The 20,390-nt window shown below is 34.2% G+C and overlaps 2 protein-coding genes and 1 long non-coding RNA gene across 3 annotated transcripts in view; all 3 read right to left on the bottom strand.

The window, feature by feature from the left end:
- LOC107835018 (uncharacterized) overlaps window positions 1-3,119 on the bottom strand; it is a 5,435-nt gene extending 2,316 nt beyond the window's left edge. Inside the window, exons 1-2 of the long non-coding RNA XR_001660847.1 lie at window positions 2,949-3,119; window positions 1,538-1,633 (exon numbers count right to left, since the gene is read on the bottom strand). This is a non-coding gene — a long non-coding RNA (uncharacterized LOC107835018). The remainder of the gene's footprint in view (window positions 1-1,537; window positions 1,634-2,948) is intronic.
- The window catches only part of LOC103132093 (protein NLRC3-like), an 11,788-nt gene extending 4,511 nt beyond the window's left edge, over window positions 1-7,277 (bottom strand). Inside the window, exons 1-2 of the mRNA XM_016667148.1 lie at window positions 7,168-7,277; window positions 5,735-5,803 (exon numbers count right to left, since the gene is read on the bottom strand). Of these exons, the coding sequence (XP_016522634.1) occupies window positions 5,735-5,754 (20 nt within the window). The 5' untranslated portion in view covers window positions 5,755-5,803; window positions 7,168-7,277. The remainder of the gene's footprint in view (window positions 1-5,734; window positions 5,804-7,167) is intronic.
- Window positions 7,278-8,277: 1,000 nt separating this feature from the next.
- Window positions 8,278-19,066, bottom strand: LOC103132096 (protein NLRC3-like). Its single transcript, XM_007543846.2, has 8 exons — window positions 19,036-19,066; window positions 17,815-18,441; window positions 16,975-17,697; window positions 12,127-13,873; window positions 11,630-11,806; window positions 10,607-10,783; window positions 10,289-10,335; window positions 8,278-9,983 (listed from the first exon to the last, which is right to left on the bottom strand). The coding sequence occupies exons 2-8, from the start codon at window positions 18,248-18,250 to the stop codon at window positions 9,460-9,462; spliced, it is 3,831 nt and encodes a 1,276-aa protein (XP_007543908.1). The 5' UTR covers window positions 18,251-18,441; window positions 19,036-19,066; the 3' UTR covers window positions 8,278-9,459.
- Between the last annotated feature and the right edge of the window lie 1,324 nt (window positions 19,067-20,390).

Below are 20,390 nucleotides of genomic sequence, written 5' to 3'. Positions count from 1 at the left end.
GTTTACCTGTCAAGATCTGTTATTTTTATTTTATTAAAATTATTAAAGTCATTAAATACAAAAAATAAATTAATGACAGAGTGGATAATTTTTATATTTAATGGTGCAGAAAAGGATTTTTCCTTTGTGCCAAAGCAATTCAAGTCTGTTTTTCTTTTATTGTGCTTCTAAAAATACAAATACAAAATACAAAATGTTATTAATGCACACAAAACTTGATAGTAAATAACTTCATTTTGATTTCCATGTGTTTGACATCACTGGAAAAGTTAGTATGCACTCTTTCAGAATCTGGAAATAACTCAAAATGTCTTGGTCGACTTGTTCATGACTTTGTTGTGGCCGTTCTCATTTTCCAAACAGCATCAGCTTTATCATTAGGATAAACAAAGAAAACAACAATAAGTACATTAAAAGACTAATACTTTCATTTCAAGTTGTACATATTAATATGTTGTGTCATTGTGGGGGCAATTTCAAATTAAGTGGTCTGTGAGTGTTTCTTTGATAAGTTAAGTGATCCTTGGCCTGAAAACTTACTGACATAAGTAAATTGGGCAGTGTTTAATAAAACCAACAACAAAACAAAAACAGCTGAGACAGTAAAGTTCAGGTCTTTTGAAAGCAGCAGGTTTTCAAAAGACCTGCTGCTGTTTAACGTGTTTCTGTTAAACAGAAAGCATGTATTACTCAGTAACTTTATTCTGTATTAATATATATTCTTCAATCTGTCAATTTCTTTCTGCAAAACTTAACGAGAAGGTCAACTTACATTCAATTAAGAAATAAAAATATCTTCAAAGAAAAGGCCCTGACCAGTCAGTTTATCTCAAACCAGAATAAGTCCAGACTGCCATCAGTATTGACTTTGTTCACTTTAAAGAACAAGAAGGAGTCTGAATGAGCTGCTGACTTAATTTTCTTCTAACACACCATCACTCTCTTAAATACCTGACCTGTTCATGTTTACTGAATTAATTTATACAACAATCGGTGCTCCTTATGGTATTAACATTAATCACACTGCTGTGTCTTGTGTGCTGTACATTTTTTGCATTAATAAAATTGATCTGTGTTTTATATACATTTCTTTTTTTTATAAATGATTTTTGTATTTTTTTCCTCCTGCTGTTTGAGATATAGTGCTATCTAGAATCAAACTACTTGTGTAGATTACAAACTTAGCCAATAAACCAGATTGTGATTCTGATTTTTTTTTCAGTGCAAGTTGTTTGATGTTTGTTTTCCTACATTATTTAACATGTTCATTTAAACTCATAAAAAACAGGGAATAACTTTCAATTTGAAGCTATCTACTTGGTTTTTATTTAAATTATGTCCTGTTATCTTTTCTATTTTTCTATTTTTGATTATTTCACAAAGAACATAATGCTCTTTGCATTAAAATAATTTTCAAAAGTTATGAACTATCTATTGGGCAGAATTCACTACTAAACCACCATAACTATTGTACTTTGTACTACTTTCTATTGTGTTTTACTAAGAAAATACATAAAACATTACCAAAGCGTCTTACCTTTGATCTTCACTGTCAAAGTTTATAGGATCATCCTTGGATCTGTCACTTTTCAAACTCACTGAAGAAGAGTTCGTAGTTTGGTGCTGAGGTAACCTAGAAGACAACCAGCAAAATGGTTTTATAAGCTCTAGCAAATCAAAATCAGTTTTCCCCTTAAACTATACATTTTTACAAAATGATTGAATAAAATATGTGGCATTAACAAACATCTCACATCTATAATGGAATTTTAGTGCCAGGCTGAGAATTAATTTTTCAATTTAAAGAATAAAATCATAATATCATGAGAACAACGTCATAAAGGCTCAACAATATAATGCTATGTTTACCTGCCAAGATCTGTTATTTTTATTTTATTAAAATTATCAAAGTAATTAAATACAAAAAATAAATGAATGACAGAGTGGATAATTTTTATATTTAATGGTGCGGAAAAGGATTTTTCCTTTGTGCCAAAGCAATTCAAGTCTGTTTTTCTTTTATTGTGCTTCTAAAAATACAAATAGTCCAAAATGTTATTAATGCACACAACACTTGGTAGTAAAGAACAACTTTATTTTGATTTCCATGTGTTTGACATCAGTGGAAAACACTCTTTCTGAACACAACTCACAATTTGAAATTAAATGGTCTGTGAGTGCTCTTTAGATGGGTTAAATGATCCTCAGCCTGAAAATTACTGCTATAACTAAACTGGGGGCAGTATTTAATAAAACCAACAGCAAAACAACAACAGCTCAGAAAGTAAAGTTCAAAGTTAAAGATTTTCCTTTCAAAAACAGCAGGTTGGACAGAATTAAACAAAAGCCATGTATTATTCAGTAACTTCAATCTGTATTACTATATATATTCTTCAATCTGTTAATTTGTTTCTGCAAAAGTTAACAAGACGGTCAATTAGATTAAATTAAGAAACCATTACATAATCTCATTTGGAACTAGTGTCTCAGTGTCTACAAACAAACAAACTGTAGAATTTGTGGGTGTTTTTCCAAATATGCCAGATTAATACCACTAAAATTATGTTTAACTACTTTTAGGCAAGTTGCTGCATATTGTAACAAAGTTTGCAGATTCAAGGAATGGAATTGATTTGTCAAGTAGTCTTTGAACAGAACGGTCTTTAAGTTTTAAGATATGACAATATTACAGTAAGACTTTCCTCCATTTACACTGCTCATACTTGACCAAAATCTTTTTTTCTTTTTAAATGAGAGTTCACAAAGTTTAAAGTAAACACCTTACAATTAAGCTTGTCATTTTCTTCACCTATGTTCTGAATTTTACATTCATTCTTCAGTTCAATAAAATTTTGGAAAATCCAAATGATCAGTTTACCATATTACTTTTTTCTCTTGAGGAAGTTTTTTAGAAAAGATTTGACTGAAAACAAAAAAGCTTCACTTACCTGCCACCTGACATGATCCCATCCTCTTCCTCAGACATTTTGTTTTGGATCTCCTCACTTTTCAGTAGCTTTATATTTTATCTTAATTTGTTACTTCATACTCGACATCTTGCTTCAATCTTTTTTCTTTCTCTTCTTGCAAAAACACAGTCAGACACCGAAAAAGTAGCAATCTCTATGAAAAGGGAAAACATCTGAACTGTATGAAGGTCTTAAGATTTATGATCAAAGTCAGTTCCAACAGTCTGCAAAAAAGTTATTAATATTTAACAGCATCAGAGCTGTACAATAAGGAACTTTGGCCTTGATATCTAAATCCAAGAACATTTCCTGTCATAAATCATGCAGTAGGAGAGTCAAGCAGGGAGATTTCTTTTAATGTAAGCCTATAAACCACAGTTAAGCTCAAAACTGCAATAACAGACTTCTTACAGGTCACTTGTTTTATACTATCCCCTTTTAGTGCACATCAAATTCACATCAAAGTGTATTATTCTGCACTAACCTTGTGTTGTAGCTGTATATTATTTTCTACTTTGCATTGTCTTAATGTTCTTTTTCAGTGTCAAATGAAGGATGATCAATAAACTCTGTTCTATGTATAATATCTTGTTAACACAGTAATAACAAAATATGTGAATAGTGGGTCTTTGTTTCCTGTGTCTTCCAGACTTCACAGTTTCAGGAGATAAAATAATAAATATATATATATATATATATATATATATTTTTTTTTTTTTTCATGTTCCAGTAAGAATGGAACATCAATAATGAAATAAAAACCTTGGACTTGGAAGTCCAAGGTTTTTATAAATATTGAAAAAAGAAACAAACAATTCATAAGTAAACGCATTCTTTTAAAAATATTTTACTTTTAGGTATTCATATGTAAAAAACAAATCTAAGACAATGTAAAGAATACCAACTCAGATCCTGACAGCTTTTAATATCTAAACACTGGCTCTGTCCACATTTTCTCCCTCCATCTTGACATGGTTGTTCATTCCTCCATATAACCTTTGTCTGAAATGAGCTTAGCAGATCTAAAAGCTGCTTTTGAAACATTATAAATGAAACTTTGATAAATATTCTTATGTTAAACGCTGCCACAAGACAAAATGTTATCATTCAATTGTTGACTGTGTCTTATGACTGTTTTTATGATGTAAAGCACTTTGAACTGCCTTGTTGAAATGTCCTATACAAATAAACTTGATCAATTGATTGATAGTATTCAGCAGGATGTTTTCCTCTCAGCACAAAGACAGTACTCTTATCTTTATGGAAAGAGAGATTATGTTTCATGATAAGTGTCAATAAAATGATAGTATTAGAAAATAGCTGTGGACAATAAATTCCTACAGATTTGTTAATCATTTCATAAGTAAATCACTACATTGATTTTCTAATGAAATTATGCATTTACTTTATGTAAATAAGTTACCAGTTCAGACACTTTTTATTGCAGTTTAGATTGTGGTGATTTTATTCTTTTGTGCTGAGTTTGCATGTATTTCTAGAATGTGTAACATCACCTTGTCCTCTATAATCCTATGTCCTTATTTATTACTTGAAGAATTATCAAAAAAAAATGTAGCAAGTTTTACATCCAATGAATAAAAATTTAATTTTGATTAAGTATGGACATGCAAATGTAAGGTAAGTTGTGCCTATCTTGATAGTGATTGTTGTGCTTATGATGTACTGTAATTTGGAAGCTAGTTTTTTTCACCAGGTTCAGTTTTGTCTCAGACTAACTGTGGTTGACAGTAGATTTAGTGTTAATTATATACATGACTGCCTCATAAGTTTTAGATAAATCAGTGAAATGTTGTTAAGCTTCTAGTTCAGCGGCTAATTAAGACACACACCTGTGTGCACGTCTATATGTACAAGCTTGAAATTTCACATGCATAAATTTTGCTGATGGCTTAGCTGGAGGAGCACAGTTGAGTTTCGAATGGATGGAATGAATGGAGAGGGAGTGACATCGCCTCCCGTGTCTCCAGCCTCTGATGCATTTCTGGCTTCCTGAAATTCTTGGATGAGACAGAATTTCTGTATGATTTTTTTTATTGTTTTGTTCAATCATGGTCATGCATGTGATGCTCACACCCTGCCTCTTGCTCTCTGCTGTCTTTGAGTGTGATGAGTAGCAGGAAAGGAGTGGGGTAGGGTTTAGTTGTTAGTCGCAGGGCAATNTTTCACAGTTTTTCCCCCAAACTAACCGACTGAGTTAGTTTGGGGGAACTAACAGCTGTTGGATGCAGGTAATGTTAGCTAAAAGATGACTAGCTAATATCAATACAGCACCTTAAGCTTAACAAGTAGCCTGTAGGCTACTGGCATTCATTTTGCCCCCCAAAAAAGTCGATCCCCCCCCACATTCTTAGACAGAGGGAGTCTCTAAGAATCCTCCCCACCACACACAAACGTCGTTCAACCAGTCAGCTATTTGTAATCCATAGGGGGGGCCAGAAAAAATTTGGGAACCACTGGTTTAAGCAATGATTTTTATCTTTTCTTTTGTTCAAGAAACAGAAACTGAAGTGACGACTCACATCAGCTATATACTGACAGTTTATCTTCCCTAATAAAAAAGAAACAAAGTGATCCATCTAAACTCTTCCTACAGAACAACATGGTTTATAGATCTCATCCCACTTGGAGTCACTATGTCAGCATCAGTTTGTTACATTAAAAAATATGTTAATCTTCTGGCAGCAAAGAGTTTTTGTGTATCAAATTAACCTTTAGTCTGTGAATGCTTTTCTTACATATCTTACCTTGACCCATTGTCAGACATATAAACACCAGTTGGTCCAGGAGGCTCTGGTCCGTTGTCATCCTGTGAGCTAAAACACAAAAGAAAAAATTGTTATTTTTATGTCTTTTGATCAGAATATTGGATCCTTGTGCCAGACCTGTTTCTAAAACCAAAACACTGTAGTACATATTTCCAATAAAAGGAATAATTTAGTTCTATTATTATTTGATTATCTGTACTTTTTTCTCCTAACACTAATTATTTTTGACTTACACAGTTTAAGGTTTGTTTGCAAAAACTGATTTCATTTTGTTTTTCTATTGTCATGGTTCAGGTTTTTGGTGAGGTGAGATGAGACGCAGGCAGGCCCAGGATGATGATGAAAATAATGAATTTTAATGATAAGTCCAAAACAGAGACTGCACAGGGAACAGACTGACGACATAGCACACGACAAGGATCCGACAAAGACAACAGGTGGGGTTAAATACACAGGGAAGGTAATCAGGGAACTGGATACAGCTGGGAGCAAACAGGGAAGACAGATTCACAGGGGAAAACTGGACTAACACAGAAAAACCCAAAGAACCACACAGAAATCACAGATCCCAACATCTATTCAGTGATCTTAACTTTTATTATTCTGATTTTTGTAGAACAATATTGTGTAAAACACAAATGACCAAAACATGATATTACACATGAAAAGCTTCCCGAATTTTGTTGGCTGATTCACTTCAAAGGCTGAACAAAGAAAAAAATCGAAACCCCCGTCTTATTTGTAATCATTTAGTTACAAACAGATTTAATCAGAAGAAGCAGATATGAATAATACTTAGATGTGCATTTAAGTATTGTCCACATAAGTAAATTGGGTAGTGTTTAATAAAACCAACAACAAAACAAAAACAGCTCAGAAAGTGAAGTTCAGGTGAAAAATTTTCCTTAGAAAAACGTCAAAAACGTCAGATTGGACAGAATTAAACAAAAATATTGAAAAAAAAATGTTTTCTATATGTTCTGTATTTCTATATATTCTTCAATCTGTCAATTTCATTCGGCAAAATGTACCAAGAATATCAATTTCCATTCAAATAAGAAATAATTATGTCTTCAAAGAAAACAAAGTGCAAGTTATTTGATGAAGGTTTTCCTACATTATCTAAAGTGTTTATATAAACTCATAATGAACAGGGCATGACTTTCAATTTGAAGGTATCTACTTGGTTTTTATTTAAATTATGTCCTGTTATCTTTTCTATTTTTCTACTTTTGATTATTTCACAAAGGAAATAATGCTCTTTGCATTAAAATAATTTTCAAAAGTCTTAAAAGCTATGAACTATGTTTTGAGCAGAATTCAGTGGTATAACACCATAGCTAGTGTACTTTGTACTATTTTTTGTTGTGTTTTACTAAGAAAATACATGAAATATTACCAAAGCGTCTTACCTTTGATTTTTACTGACAAAGTTTATAGTGTCATCCTTGGATCTGTCACTTTTCAAATTCACTGAAGAAGAGTTCGTACTTTGGTGCTGAGGTAACCTAGAAGACAACCAGCAAAATGGTTTTATAAGCTCTAGCAAATAAAAATCAATTTTTACAATCTGATTAAATAAAATATCTGGCATTAACAAATGTTTCACATCTACAATGGAATTTTAGTGCCAGGCTAAGAATTTATTTTTTGAAATTACGAGAATAAAATCAACAAAACAAAAAGCTGAGACAGTAAAGTTCAGGTCTTTTGAAAAGCAGCAGGTTTTCAAAAGACCTGCTGCTGTTTAACGTGTTTCTGTTAAACAGAAAGCATGTATTACTCAGTAACTTTATTCTGTATTAATATATATTCTTCAATCTGTCAATTTTTTTCTGCAAAACTTAACGAGAAGGTCAACTTACATTCAATTAAGAAATAAAAATATCTTCAAAGAAAAGGCCCTGACCAGTCAGTTTATCTCAAACCAGAATAAGTCCAGACTGCCATCAGTATTGGCTTTGTTCACTTTAAGGAAGAAGAAGGAGTCTGGAAAATTCATCACTGAATGAGCTGCTGAATTAATTTTCTTCTAACACACCATCACTCTCTTAAATACCTGACCTGTTCATGTTTANTGCTCACACCCTGCCTCTTGCTCTCTGCTGTCTTTGAGTGTGATGAGTAGCAGGAAAGGAGTGGGGTAGGGTTTAGTTGTTAGTCGCAGGGCAATGGTACATGAGGACAAGAACTGAAGCACTGGACTAAGGTATAAGAGCAAGTTTTCAGAACTCAGAGCTGACAGTGTTCCCAATAAACCCGAGTGCTTTTCATTAAAACACTACCTGGATGATATTGTTCCAAAATACACACACACACAAGCACCCCCATGCACACACGCCTGCACATACACAGACAGGGCTTCGTAGAAAATAGTTATTTATTAACTATACATAGCACATGTTTATATTTTCAAAGATTATAATTACTTCATATCAAAAAAGACAGTAAACAACAAGTTAAACAAAATATATTCACAAATGTCTTGGAAAATATAATTTTTTAAATACATATTTTCTGAGGAAAGGGAAAACAAAGCTAAATGTCAGTTTTATGAATCAGCAAATTTGTTTTCAACACAGAATAAAAGGGTACAATTCAAAATATTCTGGATTTCATCAAATAGTTTAAATATCAGGCTTGTATTTGTTAAAATTGAAAATGTACATGGTAATTTCAGAAGTAATAAAAACAGTTACATTTTAATGTTACTGGTTTAAAGTAAAAGCACAGAAGCCTGTCTTAACAGTGATATCAAACTCAGAGGAAAAAATATTTCACATAATACAAAATATGCAGTCTTAAAAGAGATGCTTTAAAATCTACTTTTATTTTAGTTCTCACATCCCATTAACCACAAACATAAAACACATTTCTTTGATCAAAACATATTATAAAGAAGTTTTAGTTTTGTTCTCTTTGTTCGAGTCATTAGATTTGTCTTTGACAAGCAATGTAATTTTGACAGATTGGAGTAACAAACAATCGGAAACTGTGGCATAGATTACAGTAATGTTAAATCGTATTAATTGAATGGTGCACAATAATTATATGTTCAAGCTACTTGACATATATTGTAGTTCTTTGGCAATCCGCATGTCCATCAATGTCTACATTAATAAATTCAGACTGTGTGGTCAGGTACTTTCATGCCTGTGAACCTAAACAGCCTAAACACTGAATGTAGTATTAAAAATATTCATTATTTTAAGTAGAACAACAGTACTTTCTTCTGTCCACTAAGTTCTGGGACTCTTTCCACCCACCCTTGCCCCTTTCCTGATTAAATTTTTTTTTTACATAATTTGTCACACTTCAGTGTTTCAGAACATAAAAACAATTTACTTATTAGTCATAGATAACACAAGTAAACACAAAATGCACAAAAGTAAAAACCTACATGGCCCTAGTGAAAGTGATTGCCTCCCACACCTGTGGTCCATCACACCTGAATTCACTGTCTCTTGTCACACCTGGGACTGTTTAATGCCACACCTACTCCCAAACAAGACATCACTTGAACAGAATCTTTATGCAAAGTGAAGTAAACCAAAAGATAATTAAAAGCTAGATATCATGCCAACATGCAGAGAAACACTGAAGTGTAACAAATATACAAAAAAAAGTGAAATCAGTAAGGGGGCAAACACTTTTTCACACCACTCTAAGTGCTTCCAGTCTTTCTAACTTGTGCTCTCATAAATCTACAGGTCACACAAAGTCACAGAACCTTTCTCGAACCAGAAGGCTGGAAAAAGCTCTGCTCTGAATTTTGCTTTGAACGTATGAATCAAGCTCCGCTTCTCTGATGATATACTGTAGTAACTTAGAGTTCCTCCTTCCCAGTCAAGTAACACACCTATTTTGTTGCAAGGAGGGACTTTGATTTCTACTTCTGTATTTTTATGCATGGCTTTGTATCCAGTCTTGGAGCAGAGCAAACTCCAGGACTTGTCATTGGTTCCCAGACCACTATCACTACCCTGGCCTCGACCCAGATCTTTATATGCCACAGCAATTCCCACCACGCCTTTCCATTCCACTTCCCAGTAAGAAAGTCGTTTCAGGCCTTCATCACAAAATACCTGGGTCCTCTTGAACCTTTTGTCACTTGTATTTCGCGTTTCCAGCTTCTTGACATCATTATGAGTCATCGCTTTTTTGTTGTTTTCAGTCAGAACAAGCCGTCTGCTTGCTGTGGTCTCATCAAACATAAGATCTGGTCCATCTGAAAGTGTTCAAGAAGAAAATCAATCAGGCTTTGAGAAAATGTAAACAATGACAGTTTCAGAATGTGTACTGTTTTTACCATTGTGAATCCATACCTTTAAATATTAAATCTGCTAAATTTGGAGAATTACAAGTCATTTAGTATTTTGTGATTTCCTGATATATAAAATCATATTTACGTATTACTATGATCATTATTGTACTGATCATTATTAAGCCGTTCTAAACTTCATTTTCAGATAAACATGTTTCATCTTGGAATAAAAATGTGAAAGTGTTGAGGGAAAAAAAAACACAGCTTACATTTACTCCAACCAGGTTTTAGTCGAATTTTTCCTTCATAGTCAAAGCTGTGCAGAGTAAGACAAGAGAGATTCATTTTATTTTATTTTGGAAAATAAATCAGAAAGTCTTTATATATTATTCCACTAGTTCTTGAACTATAATATTTATTTACATATTCAGCTAAGCATAGCAAGACAAGTAACAGTGGGATCCATCATAAATACCTGATTGCTGTTTAAAAGCCTCTACTCAGACACGGTGCATCATATATTAGATTAAGCTATTTTTCTACAAATGTAATAATAATACTAAGTAATGTCTGATTTATTTACTCACTTCACTGTCTCAAGTTTCTTGTTTGGATCCTCAACTATTGCATTGAGAGCCCTCATCCCTTTGTTTCCAGGGTGATTGTATCTCAGGTCCAAGTGTTTAAGAGATGAGGGTCTATTGGACTTAATAGCTTCAGCCAGAGAAATGCAGCCTCTCTCTGTCACCTGACATCCTGCCAACCTGCACAAAGACACAGTTTTGGATTAGAAATAGAGCTCAGCAAAATTTGATGGTGATACAAAAGTTCAGGACTTTATATATTTTCTATATAAAAAAGAATAAAAGTCCTTTATTCTAATTTTAAAGGTTATGGCCTGCAAATAATAAGAGTATAAAGTGTCTTAAAATATTACAATACTGCAGCTTATATTTTTTGACAACAATAAATCCATTGATTACTTCCTCATAGATTGCTTCCAACATGACATTTTACAGTCTTTTAGAGTAATTTTGTGTAAAACCTGATTATAGTTTAAATGGTAAATGGTCTGAACTTCTCTAGCACATTATCAAGTCCATTGGACCCCATAGTGCTTCATACCACATTTGATCATTCACCCATTCACACACACACACTGATGGTGGCAAGTTACTACATTGTAGCCACAGCCTCCCTAAAACAGTCTAACAGAGGAGAAGCTGCCATTCACCAGGGTCACCGGGTTTTCTGACCACCAGCAGGCAAGTCAGGTGACGTGTCTTAACCACAACACAATGGTGTTCAAACTAGAAACCTACCAGTTCCAGGATAAACTCTGACCTCCTGACCTCCTGACCCACCGTCACCCTTAAGGGAAGACTTTCAAATTATTTCATTTATACATGCTCATCTCTCAACTTTAGTTCTATCCCTCTTAGTACTATTTTCATAGGATTGTTGAATTATATTGACACTTACCACTAACAAGAATTGCGAACACATAGAATAACTTTAAATCTCAAGACAAACTAGTTTATAAACTCAAACTAGTGGCTAACTATAACACTGGTTGTTATATTACTTTAATTGATAACTGAAAAACCTACTTGAGAGTCTCAAGTTTACAGTTCACATTTTTCAACCCATCAGCAAGTCGCATCACTCCAGCATCCATCAAATCATTATGACTCAGGTCCAACACAGTGAGATTTGAGGATGGTTTGGTTAGCACTGATGATGTCAGACCATTGCAAGATTCTTCAGAGAGCTCACACCAACTCAATCTGTAAAAAGATCCATGAAAACAATTAAGTTAATTTGACAAACCCATGTGTGATTTTCTCCTAAAATAATAAAGGACAACAGTAAAGGAACAAAGTATGAGTTTTGTTTTAAACAACAGTAAAAGACAAGTTATCATGTCTTTGTGGTCAAACTAAAATCCCACCCCCAATGGAAAAAGCCATAACTCTCATGTATAACAATCATTTGTTCACAGTGAAGAAAGTAATATGAAGCATTATTCTGAAGTAGTGGCATATAATAGACTCTACATGAGAGCTCTACAAAAGGAGCATTTTACAGTTTTTATAAAAATACTTACAAAGTAGATTTTGAGACTTTGACCACTGGCATCATTCCCTGAAGAACTTTCTCTGATTTCAGGTATTTCTTAAGATCAAACACTTCAAGGTTTTCATCTGATTTCAGCAGCACAAAGTTTAAAGCTGACCACTGAGAAGCATTGAGTGTTTCTAAAGGTTTTTCTTCTGAATTAAGATACTTTTTGATTTCTTGAATGAGGGTGTGGTCATTCAGCTCATTAAGACAGTGGGAAAGATTACGGTTTTTATCTGGGTCATTGTTGTTCTCTCTGGTCTTCTTCTTGATGTACTCTGCTGCTTCCTTACTAGCATCTTTGTGTTTTTCACTTTTATCTATCAGATCCTGAAGTAGATCCTGATTAGATTCCAGAGAGAGACCCACTAGGAAGCGAAGGAACATGTCCCAGTCCCCATGTTCACTCTCAAAAGCCTTGTCCACTGCTTTCTTATAAAACTCTGAGGCAGTAAGGCCAGAGGTTGCTGAGGTGGATTCTGTGAACACATTTTCCCCTTTGTTGTTAAATGAGTGGCAGACATGGAGAGCTGCCATGAACTCTTGAATGCTTTGATGGACAAAGCAAAACATCTTCTTGTTGTATAGATCATGATTTTCTCGTTTGATCTGAGTTAACAACCCAGAGAAAACAGCAGCTTTGGTTACATCAGTCCCACAACTGGTCAAGTCTTCTTCAGTGAAGAGAAGGTTCTTCTCCTCTAGTCCTTTGAAAGCAAGTTTTCCCAAAGATAGGATTGTTTCAGATGTTGACTGATCTGTATTATATTTTACTTTTGTCTGTCTGCGCTGGAGCAAAAGGAAACGTGTGTACATGTCAGTCAGAGTTTTTGGCAGTTCATCATCTTGGTGTCTTTTAATAAAGTCCTCCAAAACCTTTGATGTGATCCAACAGAAAACAGGAATGCGACACATCATGTAAAGACATCTTGATTTCTTCACATATGACCAGATTTTTTCAGCCACCTTCTCATCACTGAATCGCTTCATAAAATATTTTTCCTTTTGCTCATCATTAAATCCTCTCACTTCTGTCATTCGATCAACCTTTTCTGGAGGAATGTCATTGGATGCTGCAGGTCGAGAGGTGATCCAGATTTGAGCTTCAGGGAGCAAATTTCCCAGGATGAGATTTGACAACAGAACATTTATTGAGGTTGGTGTTCTGACATCACTACATTTATTGATGGTTTTGAACTCAAGATCAAGACGACATTCATCAAAACCATCCAGAACAATCAGAATATTGTACTTGTCATAGTCAGTTATTTCAGATGTTTTCATTGCTGGGAAGAACTGATGAATCAGATCTTCTAGACTGTGTTCTTTATCTGCTCTCAGATTTAGCTCTCGGAAAGGAAGTGGAAAAATGAAAAATATGTTTTCTGTTGCTTTGCTCTCTGCCCAGTCAAGTATGTACTTCATTGAGGCGAATGTTTTTCCTACTCCTGCCACTCCAACGGTAAGGACAGTCTTAATGTTTTGATTACTATTTGCAGGTCTGAAGATGTCACAGTATTTAATAGATGTTTCTTTATTTGTTGTTTTGAACTTTGCATCCTGAACCTGCATGGCTTCATTTTGAGCATTTTCTCCTTCTGTGATGTAGAGGTCAGTGAAAACCTCGTTGAGAAGAGCTGAGGTCTTCTGTCCATCAATCCCTTCAGACACACTGGTAAACTGATCTTTTAATTGACTTTTGAGTTTTCTTTGACTTCTGATATCAGGCCTCTCTGAAAAAAATAAAATGTAAATAAACAAAAACATAGATTAAATACTTTTGAAATAATTTTATATTATATGTTCTTTTGAAAAAATATAAAACACGTAATAAAAGACTACTAATCGCAAACTTTGACCTGTTCCTGTGTGACAAAGGAATATGTTGTAAAAACTTAACATGCAATTTTCTGTTTATAGTGTTTTAATGTAGTAAAAATCCAAGCACACAGCAGACTAAAACTTAAAACTACAGATGTTTCTGCAGATCACTCAAAATCTACTTAGGATCATAGATTTTTGTCAAGGAAAGTTCTTAACAAAACTTTCAAGAATTGTGTTGAAGTCATGTGTTGAATTAAAAGTACAAGTTGTAATGTATACAGCAGTGCTTATACATTTTATGGTGCAGACTGTCAGTGAACTCAGGGCCTGCCCAAGGCCACTAAGGGGACCCCTCAGGGGAGCTGATTTTATTTTTTATTTATTTATTTTAATTTTGTTTGCTGCTGAGCATAATCATTTTGTGGCTAAAACAAACATTATATTTTACATCAACTTCTAAGTTATGTGAAACTTCTGTTAAAATCATTCGAAGGCACAGAATCAGTCCAGTACCGGCACCGGTCCACATTCTCAGGGGAGAAAGACTCACCTGGTATAAATAAAAATTTTAGCTATTGGAGTAACGCTTAAGATAAATTTATTTAATCAAATAATGTCAAGAATATGTGTGTAGGGCTGCACCGATTGCAGTTTTCTGGCCGATCCCTGGTTACCAATCTTTAAAAAGCCTGACCTGCCGATTTTGATTTTGGCTGATATAATTTTTTTTTCCGCTAAATGTAGCAAGAAAGTCACTGAGTTGGCAACAGTGAGGTGAATATTGTTAACTGAAAACGTGCAGACCTGACCTGGTGGGCCGGTCTGTCAGTCAAACCTCTCACTGCAGAGCAGAAGAGGACAGAGGCTGATTTATAAACCTTTGCTGACGAAGATAAGATTAGGGGATAAGATGGGCTTCACATGTAAGTATCGGCTGATCACGATCCCCCAAAATTAAGGAAATTGGCGCACAGAAATCAACTGGTCGATAAATCAGTTGGCCAATAAATGTATCCTATTATACGTGTATGTAAACAGCACTGCCAGAGATTCAATAAGTTTATAGCAAGTGTGTGAATGATCTAATGATCGGACTGCTGATTGCAGCAAGTCCACATTGTTAGCAGAACTAGAAGGCCCCAAAACCACATTTCGCTTAGAGCCCCATGAAGGTTTGGGCCGGCCCTGAGTGAACACACCAGGAAAGTCTGAGTACCTGATATGCAAAGCGTGCATTCGTGTTGTGTGGACCGATAAACATCAGGAGACGCATTGTAACTCTACATAACTGTATGAGAAGCGTGTCATAAGATTTTACTATTAAAGCGACATCAACTTCTGCACAAAGGAACAGCACTGCCTTTCACCTTCCAACCTTGAAGCTTCATGGGCTCAGGCCAGTTCTGTGAGAATTGAAAAAGCAACTGGGAGTGCAGACATCCATTGTAACGTGTATGTCCATGTTACAATGAATTTTGCTGAAATATTGCTGAAATATTACTGGACTCATGCAGAGGAGAGTTTTGTGAACAACATTTGCAATTTTGGATATGGCAATATTGCAGTGCATGAGCTTTGGAGTGTACTTTGCGATACCGATGCCCATTGCCCTTTGGAATCCAGTAGGCAACTGTTAAATTTTAGTCTTTTAATCAGTTTTATTTAATATAGTTTTAACAACTTATTTCTTAGCAGCAGGTTTTAATTTAAGTCTCTTTTTTATGTGACCCTTTATACTACTAATTAAATAGAGTCACAGTCAGACTTTTGTGTAAACTATTTACGACCATTACAGTGGCCCCAAAGTGCAAACTACGCCCAGAAATCAATAAACATAATTACCCCAAAAAATAATAAAAAAAACACAACTACAAAATAAGAAAACACAACGGCATTAACTATGCACAACTGCAAAAGAAAAAAAAAAAAGTAAACTCAATAACATGACTGGCTTAAACAACCCTTGTGGGTACTTTTGTTAAAAATATAAATATTACTGTGATGGATGCAAACATAGTTAATGAAATCATTACTTATTTGTCTTTGTGGTACAAAATATTCATGTGTATTTGTGAATGAGTATTTTGTTGTGCTGATATGAAATTTCCCTCCCATTTGCCTATGGGTTTGTTCCAGGTTTGTGCTGCCCTCCCAATGCCCCCTGAACCTCCACCTCTAACTCATGCAGTTTTGTGCAATTGGTTTCTCCATTTGGGTTGAATAATTCAAGTAGAGATCCAAGTTGTTTAAATATGAATCTTTCAAGTTAATATGACTTAATTTTAATATGAACATGTAACACATTTAAATAAGTATGACTAAATAAAGCATTTTTGTCTAACATAGTTAATGATTTAAGTTGCAACATAATAAATAAAATGAGTTAAACAAATGTATTTGAGTTACCTTATCCTAATTGCTTTGAGTTCCTTGGATTCTAATCACGTAATAAAATAAAATAAAATAGTTTACTTGCAAAACTTAAATCAATTTATGAAATCGGTTTCCCCAATTCATTTGAGTTAACTTGACTTGCCGGGTTTTACAATGTACATAGATTTCTTTCAGAATTATATATTTTTTCACATTTGCCTGTTGTGTGAATGCAGCCTTAGTTATTGTTTGTTTAATCCATCGTATGTAGAGTAGAATTGGTACTTTTTAAATATATTTTTGTCTGTCTTGATTTTTATCAACTTTCTTCACTTTTAATTAATGAAACTTAATTGTAAGTTTCTGAGTTACTTTACACCCTGAAGCCTAAGCACTACACAGTAATTTCATTGTGACTTATTTATTGTACATTCATGGCTCGCTGGAATGGAAAGGATTCATCATTGAAACTCATTTTGAAGTGTTACATGGCTAATTTGTTTATAAATGTTAATATAATTTGATTTGATTTTAACTAAAAGTCAAAATTTTGTAATTTTACTGCTGACAGTTTAAATGTTAGAAAAAACATTTAAGTTCAATCTATTTGTAAGAAATTAGCATCTGCAGATCTTACCTCGTATTTCTGTCAGTCTGTCAATGATGCCATCAGGGATTTTCTCAGCAGCTGGAGGCTGGGAGGTTATCCAGACCTTGGCCTCTGGAAGCAGGTTTCCTCTGATAAGGTTTGTTAGTAACACGTCGATTGAGGTTGGTTCTCTGACATCAGTCAAGATTTCATTGTTTTCAAAGTCTAAACAATGTTGATATGCATCGAGTCCATCCAAAAGAAATAAAATATTTAACTGGGAATAGTCACAAATGATGATATTTTTGGTCTCCTCAAAGAAGTGATTAAGAAGCTCAAACAAACTGATTTTTTTATTTTTTGTTGAGTTGAGTTTTGAGAAGTCAATTAGAAACAAAAGTTCTACAGGTTTTGCCTGGCTATATAAGGCACCTCTGATCTTGGTGAAAAATGACCTGTTCTCAGTTTCCTTTTTAGCCCATTCTTTAATAAATTTTCGCATGTGAAAAGATTTCCCTATACCAGCTTCTCCAATGGTCAACACGATTCTAGTTTGATTTCCTTCAACATCTTTGAAGATGTCAGAAGTAGATTTCACTTTTGTAAACGTGTTTTGCTTATGTTCCTCTTCTTTAGAGCCATTTTCTCTCCTGATGATATGTTCTGTTGTCCCCTGGTTTGGATGATTAATTTCTTCTTTTTCATCATTGATTTCTTTCAGAAATCTAGTTTTCAGATGTGATTCTAACTTCTTTCGTTGCTCATAGGTTTCTAATCAAACAAAGCAAAGTTATATAACGATGTAAAATCATATAACTTTTTGAACAAAGTCAACAAAAATGTATAGAAGTTAAATTAAGAGTAATTGGCTTAGACAAATATTCTTACCTTGACATTGAACAGTTTTGTCAATATATTCAGAAGGAATCTTATCAACTCCTTTTGGTTGAGAAATGATCCAAATATGAGCATCAGGAAGCAGATTTCTTTTGATCAGATTTGTTAGCAGCACATCCATTGATGCTGCTTCCTTCAAGTCTTTAAGCTCCTTGTTTTGTACAAAGTCAAGAGGAAGTTCATATTCTTCCAGACCATCAAGAATAAAACATATCTTTTTCTTATCTTTGGAAACATTAACTTTTTTTTTTCTGAAGAAATCATCCAGCAGAGATTCCATGCTTTGTTCTTCATTCTTCTTTGTATTCAAGTCTTTAAAATCAAAGGTCACTAAAGCCTTTATGTGTTGATTGGAGTTTCCTTTTGCCCAGTCGGTCATGAACATTTTAGTTTGGAATGTTTTACCAACACCAGGAGCTCCTTTCATCAGTACAGTTCTCACATTTGTGGACCTACTAAGAAACCCAGATTTATTGGTAAATAAGTCCTTGAGCTCGACTACGCTCTTTTTCCCACTTTCAAACGTCACTATCTCAGAGACTTTCAGGTCATTTTTATGTTGACCCACCTCCTTAAGTATTACTGTCTTCAGGTCACTTTTTCCCTTGGTATCTCCTCCTGTAATTTTTTAATTAAATATATGTGAACAACAGGAATAACCATAATATATTTGAAACATGATTGACAACACTCTTCAGAATTTATTTTCAGCAATAATCCACACTATTTACTCATATTTCCTTCTGGCATCCAGCTATCATCAACATCAAGCTTTCAGAATTAAGGCATATCTGTATTTCTTCTGGGCAACAACTTAAAGTCAGCTAAAAAGCGATAAGATTCACAATGTGTCACCCCAGCAAATTATGTTTACACTATGGACATTTCTGTCTTGAAACATCAACTATCATCAGGGGTAGTAATGACAAGATCTGACAAATAATTGTTTCAGCATCACAAGATTTGAGGCTTTATAATTTAAGAAGAGACAAAAAACTATTTGGTCTTCTTAGAAGCAATTAGTTTTACTTTCTGATGGCAATTTTTCCTTAATACACAAATAGAAACAACACCAACCAAAAATTAAGTAAAAACTTAACTGTACAATTACAAAATATAATTTGATACAGAACTTATCTCTTAAAAGTATGTATTCATTGGTCTCTGAAGCCAATGGACTTCAAAAACCTTGTCTCTTTAAGTCATGCTCACCTGTCCCAGATGTTCCAGATTGGTCGACATTGTCACTGCAGAGACAGATGAGACATTTAACTGTTTTGATTTGCATTTATTAAAATGGACATGTGTTTAGTGATCTTGTTTAAAGTTAAAATACTAGAGAGTAAAATAATTTATATTTAATGGGGCCAGGACTTCATCACATTCATTTTAATAAATTAATTGCATATGTTTTAATGTGATAAAATATTTTAATGCAATTATTTTTTTTTATGGAATGTTTTTTTATATACAAAGGTAGTAAAGCTATTCAAACCTAAAATACCATCTCAATGCAAAACATGTTGCAGTATGCACAGATGTCCCCTACGCCAATGTCAGCATTCACAGTTCATATTTGTAAAGAAGTGACATGCATAATAAGGGGGTTCTTGAAAGCTGAATGTGTATAACAGCACTTTTTAAGAATCTGGATAGATTACATAACCTAAACAACCAATTAAAACAATTAAATATAATTATCATTGACCTCATATCTATTTATTCAATAACTGAGCAACAAAAACAGTTTCTGCATTGAACATGTTTATTTTGTCAGTCCATGGTTTTCAATAGACAAAATCGCAATGATGTACTTCCGGTTGGCAATACGTTCTAGGAAGTATAATGATAACAACTGTATAAAAATTCCAGTGAATTCAGGTTTCAAGTTTTAATTTGAAGTTTCACCCTTGGATCTGTCACTTTTCAAATTCACCGAAGAAGAGATTGGAGTTTGGTGCTGAGGTAAGCTAGAAGACAAATAGCAAAATGTTTTATCTCACCTCTACGATGGCGTTTTAGGGCCAGGCTAAGAATATTTTTTTTAAATTATGAGAAGCCGTCTGGATGGATGAAAAAAAACAAAAACAAAAACATGAACGCTGTATGCGCTTGGTTTTTACCTTAGAATGGCCAACACTCTGTTATTCCTATGTCAATTTGATACAGTAGGGGCTTCCACACTTCCCATATCTGTGTCCTCTGTCACTTTGTTATCATGTGGTAACCTGTTTTTCTGAGCCGCCTTCAAACACAACATGAACTCTGAGACGCTCGCGCTGGGTTTACACCTGTGCAGACCTGCTCCTGCTGTGCGGAGCTACGCAGGTGTGTTAGACTCATGGCAGCAAACCAGCAAAACGCAAAGAACATTTCACAGTTTTTCCCCCAAACTAACCGACTGAGTTGATTAAAGCTGTTGGATGCAGGTAATGTTAGCTAAAAGATGACTAGCTAATATCAATACAGCATCTTAAGCTTAACAAGTAGCCTGTAGGCTACCGATGTTGTTGTCTATGTCCAGCTACGTACATTCATTTTGCCCCCCAAAAAAGTCGATCCCCCCC

This window comes from Poecilia formosa, unplaced genomic scaffold (genome assembly GCF_000485575.1).
Source record: "Poecilia formosa unplaced genomic scaffold, Poecilia_formosa-5.1.2 Scaffold922, whole genome shotgun sequence".
Lineage (NCBI taxonomy): Eukaryota > Metazoa > Chordata > Actinopteri > Cyprinodontiformes > Poeciliidae > Poecilia > Poecilia formosa.
The sequence above is the reverse complement of the archived record's forward strand: the minus strand, read 5'-3'. Positions and strand labels throughout refer to the sequence as shown.